This window comes from Benincasa hispida, chromosome 12, assembly GCF_009727055.1.
Source record: "Benincasa hispida cultivar B227 chromosome 12, ASM972705v1, whole genome shotgun sequence".
In the NCBI taxonomy this organism is placed as follows: Eukaryota; Viridiplantae; Streptophyta; class Magnoliopsida; order Cucurbitales; family Cucurbitaceae; genus Benincasa; species Benincasa hispida.
Genome location: NC_052360.1, coordinates 62598935 through 62605864, shown reverse-complemented (window position 1 = coordinate 62605864; position 6930 = coordinate 62598935). Strand labels below are relative to the sequence as shown.

At 36.3% G+C, this 6930-nt stretch overlaps 2 protein-coding genes across 2 annotated transcripts; one reads left to right on the top strand and one right to left on the bottom strand.

The window, feature by feature from the left end:
- Positions 1-1783: 1783 nt before the first annotated feature.
- LOC120068188 (pentatricopeptide repeat-containing protein At3g06430, chloroplastic) lies at positions 1784-4291 on the top strand. The gene is made up of 2 exons (XM_039019896.1): positions 1784-2278; positions 2643-4291. The coding sequence occupies exons 1-2, from the start codon at positions 1907-1909 to the stop codon at positions 3750-3752; spliced, it is 1482 nt and encodes a 493-aa protein (XP_038875824.1). The 5' UTR covers positions 1784-1906; the 3' UTR covers positions 3753-4291.
- An 8-nt stretch (positions 4292-4299) lies between these two features.
- LOC120068190 lies at positions 4300-6668 on the bottom strand. Its single transcript, XM_039019898.1, has 6 exons — positions 6518-6668; positions 5918-6047; positions 5656-5825; positions 5285-5579; positions 4770-4936; positions 4300-4674 (listed from the first exon to the last, which is right to left on the bottom strand). The coding sequence occupies exons 1-6, from the start codon at positions 6540-6542 to the stop codon at positions 4517-4519; spliced, it is 945 nt and encodes a 314-aa protein (XP_038875826.1). The 5' UTR covers positions 6543-6668; the 3' UTR covers positions 4300-4516.
- Between the last annotated feature and the right edge of the window lie 262 nt (positions 6669-6930).

Sequence of the window (6930 nt, the reverse complement as noted above, 5' to 3'; positions counted from 1 at the left end):
GTAATAGGTCACAATCGCAAACGTAATTGAATTGTTTTTTATCATGTTTACTTATAATTATGAATTTATTACCTTTACTATTGATGTTATTATCGTTTAAGGTCAAACAACAACAGTAACGATAATAGTAAATGTGATAAATTCATAATTCTCATGTTATAACAGTAACCGTAAAGGTAATGGTAACAATATCGACATAATTTCCAAACACAATTGGATTGAGCACTCTACATTGTCAATCAATTTACATTTTTTATTACAAATTTGAAAGTGAATCTAGATGTTAATACAGGTACAAAACACTAATAACAATACCAAACGTAATCAAATGGGACTCATTTTTCATATTATCATTGATGTATTACATTTCTCTTAGAGTAAATATGACCTAAATACGTATTTCAATGTAGGCACTAAATAGGTACTTCCCTAAAGAAAAGACTTGGTTGGTTTCACTATATCCAAATATTTAAAAGTTTCATGAAGGTTAATATTTGTTTTAACTTTTAAAACAACCATATTTATGTAACATATTTAAGCACGTATATGAATACAATAATAAAATAAAACGCGTGGCATATCTGTAAATTGTACACGTTGTTGTTCTCATCTTTGAACTTAACACCTCCAATTTTATGTTATTTCATTAATATTTTTTTTTTCATTATCTTAACTTCCATATTTACTTCTTATATACATTTAGGTCTGTTCACTTAAACAATACAAACACGAAAATTTTCGTCCAGTAATTGGCCTTCATGATTGTTTTGAAAATGACTTCAAACTTCAAAGAGTTTGAAGGATTAAAATAAAAAGTTTCAAAAGTTGACATTTTTTTAGCCATGATAAAAAGAATTTATTTGATGAGACTGACACTAATGATTCATCTAAGTAACCGTCCGATGTAGATTAAAAGGATTTTATGGCTTTAATAACTACTAGATACAAGTTTGAAGTATTTTTCAAACTCATAGAGATTAACCGACCTCTTAAGAATTTCTTCATGTATTGTTGTCGACTTATCAATCATCATTATTTGAAATGTGAAATTTTGAAAGAAAATTATCATTTTAATCCTTCTACTTTAATTTTTTTCTCTCTCTTTATGAATTAATCTCTCTACTTGATAAATGAATTTTGTGAGAAAAGAACAGAAAAAATCAGAGAATTTATATGGATGGTCCCTATTTAAGGGCCAACTCAAAATTTAACCTCACTTTAAAAAATACTTGAAATTTGGCCCTTTACTGACGTCATCCACATGTGAAAGTACTCATTTGACCTCAAAATGCACTCGAGGGCCTGTTTCTAGCTCCTAGCTCCTCACCCCAGCTCCTTGCTCCCACTTCTCGCCCCTTCGTCATGATCCTCATAAGATATAACTACAATTTTTTTTCCAATTTTTTTCATTTATTCAGATTCTTCTTCTTGTTTTTCGCTCCCACTCTTGCTCCTCTCTGCTCTTATTGGTCTTCATCAATCTTCGGAAAAAACTGCAAAATGAATAATAAAGAGAGAAAAATAAAAAAAGACGACATACATACAAATCGTTGGAGAAGAAAAAAAGAAATTGTCCGGAGGGCAACGTAAAACAAAAGAAATCGAGAGGAAGAAGAAAAAGAGGAAAAACAACAACAAAAGAGAGAGAGAGAGTAAAAGTCTTGCGAAATAGAGGAAGAATGGGTGAAATGGGAAAGAAAAAAAAAGGATTAAAGCGGTAAATTTACAGCTTGAAAACATCAATAAAAAGATCAAATTTCTTTTGTTTGTAAAAGTTGGGCCAAATTTAGAGTCTTGAAGAGGGGGATTCGTACAAATTTCCCAAAAAAATCCCTTTGTCCACATTAAAAATCTCACTCACTCATCTACTTCATTTCCCGAAGCTCTGCCGAGGGAACTCCAAGCTATGGTTTCCTTCTCCTTCTCCTCCTCGCTCCTCCCTTCTTCAGTTTCTTTCGATCATGGCGCCACTTTCTTTTTCCCCATCTTTGTTTCATCTTCTTCGCACTCCAATTCTCCCATTGTTCGCTGTGCATTTGCAGCCCCCACTAGAAAATCCCCTCCTCCATCTATTTCTTCTTCATCACCTGCTAAGAAGAAGCACTGGAAGCAAGGGGAATTTCCAGGAATTACAGAGACATCCACCCCAAGGAAGACCCCTCTCAAGAATGTCAAAAAGAAATTAGACCGCAAGAACAACGCCAAGGCTTGGGCCAACACCGTCACTGAAGCCTTGTCCGACCATATCACTAACAAACGGTGGCTTCAAGCTCTTGAGGTCCATTCCCCTTCCTTTTGTTTCAATTTTCGTTTTAGGTTGTTTTTGTCTGTTCTGGACTCCTTGTTTTTGTTACTTCCTCTTTGTTTATGTTCAATGTTTTGATTTATTTGAGATAAAATTGATGTTCCGTTTTTATAATTTTGTAATATGGACTGGAATTAGCACTTTTTTCTATTTATGGATGAGAGAAGACTTGCATATTTGGGGACATTCCCTTCAAAGTTTAATTGGAAACATGAACATTCATCTTCACGTGCCTTAATTTTGAAGGAATGAAGTGACAATTTCAAGAGTGTGTATAAATTTCTCGTGTTATTGTTTTCACCTCTAACGACTGTCGCTGCTTTAATTCAATCTTCAGGTGTTTGAAATGCTCCGAGAACAGCCATTTTATGAACCAAAAGAAGGAACTTACATGAAGCTGCTTGTTCTACTTGGAAGATCCGGCCAACCACATCGTGCCCGTTCGCTTTTTGACACAATGCTTGAAGAAAGATGTGAACCTACCTCTGAACTTTACACTGCTTTGCTTGCGGCGTATTGTCGGAACAATCTCATTGATGAAGCATTCTCCACTCTTAATCTCATGAAGACCCTCCCTGGCTGTCAACCTGATGTCTACACTTATAGTACCTTAATCAAGGCTTGTGTTGATGCTTCTCGCTTTGAAATAGTCGAATCGTTGTATGAGGAAATGGCTGAACGACTGATAACTCCAAATACCGTGACCCAGAACATAGTCTTAAGTGGATATGGCAAGATAGGGAAGTATGACCAAATGGAGAAAGTTCTATTAGGAATGCTTGAGAGCTCAACTTGTAGACCGGATGTGTGGACAATGAATATAATTCTTAGTGTGTTTGGTAATAAGGGGCAGATTGAAATGATGGAAAGATGGTATGAGAAGTTTCGTAACTTTGGTATTGAGCCAGAAACACGTACATTTAACATTTTGATTGGTGCTTATGGGAAGAAGAGGATGTATGATAAAATGTCTTCTGTGATGGAATATATGCGCAAACTGCAGTTTCCATGGACGACATCAACATACAACAATGTGATTGAAGCTTTTGCTGATGTGGGAGATGCAAAAAACATGGAGTACACATTCGAGCAAATGCGTGCTGAGGGCATGAGAGCAGACACCAAGACATTCTGTTGCCTTATAAACGGATATGCTAATGCAGGTCTCTTCCATAAGGTAATTAGCTCAGTTAAGTTGGCAGGAAAATTCGAGATTCCAGAGAATACCTCATTTTATAATGCGGTTATATCTGCATGTGCTAAGGCTGAGGATCTGATGGAAATGGATAGAGTATTTAAGCGAATGAAAGATAAACATTGTCAGCCAGATAGCAAAACATATTCTATTATGATAGAAGCTTATGGAAAGGAAGGCATGAATGATAGAGTTCATTACTTGGAGCTGGAAAAGAAACAGGTGATCGATTATGCTTCTAATAATGAGTGATTTCGAGCAATGAAATGGAATGCAAAATTGGTGCATGTTTGAGAACTTGGACCCTACGTATGCCTGTTCCACCAAGGGCCCTATCCTCCAGCCGTTTAAATTGCTGCTACATTGGATACATCTCAGAAGATCAAATCCACCCTTCGAATTGCATCCTCTATGCCGAGTTTTTTTCACCAGTGTTTTGATGATCCTTCAGGCACATATTTTCTGTGGGAAGTCTGCGGCTAACTGGATTTTATGTATAGAGCTTTTGTGACAATGAAGCTGATCAGTATTAGTGTCTCCCAATTCTAGTTATATTAGTTTTAAGCGAACTTGCTTTTTGTTCTGGACAAATTGACATGCAATGAGAAAACGTACAAGACTCTCGAGTCCGCACACGGTGGCCACCTGGCCTTGTAAACCCATGTGAGCTACGTTAAAGGTATTTGCTTACAAGGGCACAATATTCTAGCGAGCAACAATTGACATTGCCTCCTTGTGGCTTTCATCCCAAAAATTCAAACAATATCACAGTTGTTCAAGACTTCTTGAAACGATGAAATGGTTCCAATTAATTAGTTTCTGATTATAAACAAATCATATCAATTTCAATGGCATGTTGTATGCATACAGTTGTTTCATAAAATTACGTTGGCTTCCATCGTAAATCCGTCTACTTAAAGTTAAGATCATGACCAGTACTTCATTTACACGTAAAGTACAAGGGATGAGAATAATATGATGTTATTTATGGTTTGCAACAGAGCACAGGAGGGGGTTCAAGAGAATGCATTGGCCACTCCAATGACGTTGACCTCTGCCTCAACAATGCAAATGTCCTTCACCAGAAAACCCATGTTAGGTTGCTTGAAGTTGCTTAAGAGAATGAATCTAAGCCCTCCAATTTCTGGGTTCGACGCACTAAACCAATACGAAACTGCCAACACCAAAACAAGAAAAATCCTTGTCATTGTGATATAACTGAATAGTTTGTATATGATCATGTGAGTCATTGTGATTGTGTATTTTTACCTTTTCCAGAATGATGCTTTGACTGAACCTGATCTTGCAGGCGCAACGTTACCTCTGCATATATTTTGGTAGCAGGATGCAGCGCGGCAGGATCTGCCAGTGCCACAAATAGCGAAAGATGGCTGCCTTTGACACTGCCTTGTCCCTGTGGGTACACTCGAATTTTCCTGCAACATCAAAATGAATGTGTGTAACTCATCGTATCAGTCCAGCTTCAAACATGATCAATTAGGTCTCATTTAATAACTATTTCGTTTATGATTCTTGGTTTTTGAAAATTAGGTCTATCTCCTCTTAATTTTTTACCACGATTTGCATCTTTCGGTGAGTTCTTAGTCAAATTTTAAAAACATTAACGGCTTTTTTAACTTTTAAAAATATTGGTAAAAAGCAGATAACCAAGCAAGAAATTTAGAAGTGGAATGAGTGCTTATAGGTTTAGTTTTCAAAAAACTAAAAATCAAATAGTTACCAAACAAAATCAAAGATTAGAACTTGTGAAATGAAGACGATACCATTTTTGATCCGCTCCATTGAAGATTTTGGATTCGTAGCTCTCAGCATCTAACTTGGAGAAGTTTTCAATTTTCCAAATATGCTTGTAAATGATGGGACTCTTTATCATTGACAAACACTCCCCTTTGCCGCCTTTGAAATGTTCTTTGCAAACAAAGACCTCAGCTCCAAACACACAAACATCATCCACCAGATACCCATTCGAGGACTCATTGAATTCTTCTAGGCTAATGTATTTATCAAAACCCCATTCTTTCTTCAATCCTCGAAACCGCCTCGGCTTCCACTTGCCATCTTCATTTTACAGATATTATTACTCATATTGCATACAGGCAACAGCTTATTTCTTCGAGGGGTAGAAAGATATTACCTTCAACTGTGAGGTAGTTGTCGTTGTTCTGATCAAGCAAAAAGAGTCGATAAACAACGAATACTTCCCAACTCGGTTGGAGGGAGTCGGTTCCTGCAATCGCCAAATACAGAGAGATGTGGTTATTCCCATTCTTGCTTTTGTTACCATGTGGATGGAGTACCAACTTCCTGCAAGCACATTCCATGATTATGACAATGCAGTGCAGCTCAAGCCTCAAAATTTATGAAGAAGATGAAGAGGCTGAAGAAATAGCATTTACCATTTGTAGCCACCTGCCTCAAACTCCCCGGATTCAAACCGATCCACATTATTCTTTGTTAACAATGAAAACGACTCTATCTTGACAGTATAATGAGCAGGTGGGACATCGGAAACATATCTTGAGATCTCTGCATATTATTTCTCATTGGTAAGAAAGCTAATGACGACTAAGTCTATGCTGTGATATTGCATTTCTTTTAGTATCTTATGAACTATGAAAAGTGCATGCATTTTTAACACAGAAATTGTTAAAATTACTATGTGTAATGGTGTTCCCCCCCAATTTTTACCACGTTGAAATTGAATTGGCCTCATGTGCTGTATAAAGCTAATTCTTTCGCATTCAGTATGCTAGAATGGTGTAGGTTGGCTTGGAATGAAAATCGAGGCCTAGTCACTCCCCACCTATTCTAATTCTCAATTTTCATCCTAGAGATATAGTCGAAATTTTTGTGAAAGCTCATGGATAATATTGCAATTTTTAAAAGAATTATATACTTTTAAAACAAATATTAAAGTTTCGAGAGTATTTTTTGTAATCGAGCCTAAATTCTTCATTACGTGTGCATAAAAGGGGGAGAGAGAGAGTAAGTGATACCGTCGTCACCAATGAGATCGGCCATTACAAAAAACTATAACAAAAGGATTTATACGGTGGGAATGAACAGATTGTAACTTTGGTTTATAAGAGTGTTACGGCTGAGGAACATCCATCCCAAACCATCCTCTTTATACGGTTTATGAGAAAAGGTATTACTTTCTGGCGTTATGAAAGTAATATTCTATGCCTGCAGTAGTCAACATAACATGGTAAAGGATTATGCCTATGAATAAACTGGGTTCAAAGAATAAGAATCCTCTAAACTCTGAAGTTTTATCTTCCTCAACCAAAAGTTCTATTATTTTCCTTTTTTTTTTTCATATCCACAAGAGCTTTTCTTTTTATTTTCCCCCTTACAAAATTCTTAGAAATGCAAGGCTGAAGATACATGCATCTTGAAATTCTTGTGC

Coding starts and splice junctions, on each gene's coding strand:
- LOC120068188 (XM_039019896.1), top strand. CDS start 1,907: ATGGTTTCCTTCTCCTTCTCCTCCTCGCTCCTCCCTTCTTCAGTTTCT. Junction 2,279..2,642: donor GGTGGCTTCAAGCTCTTGAG/GTCCATTCCCCT, acceptor TTCAATCTTCAG/GTGTTTGAAATGCTCCGAGA.
- LOC120068190 (XM_039019898.1), bottom strand. CDS start 6,542: ATGGCCGATCTCATTGGTGACGACG. Junction 5,826..5,917: donor GAGGCAGGTGGCTACAAATG/GTAAATGCTATT, acceptor ATGTGCTTGCAG/GAAGTTGGTACTCCATCCAC. Junction 4,675..4,769: donor AAAGCATCATTCTGGAAAAG/GTAAAAATACAC, acceptor TGGTGTTGGCAG/TTTCGTATTGGTTTAGTGCG.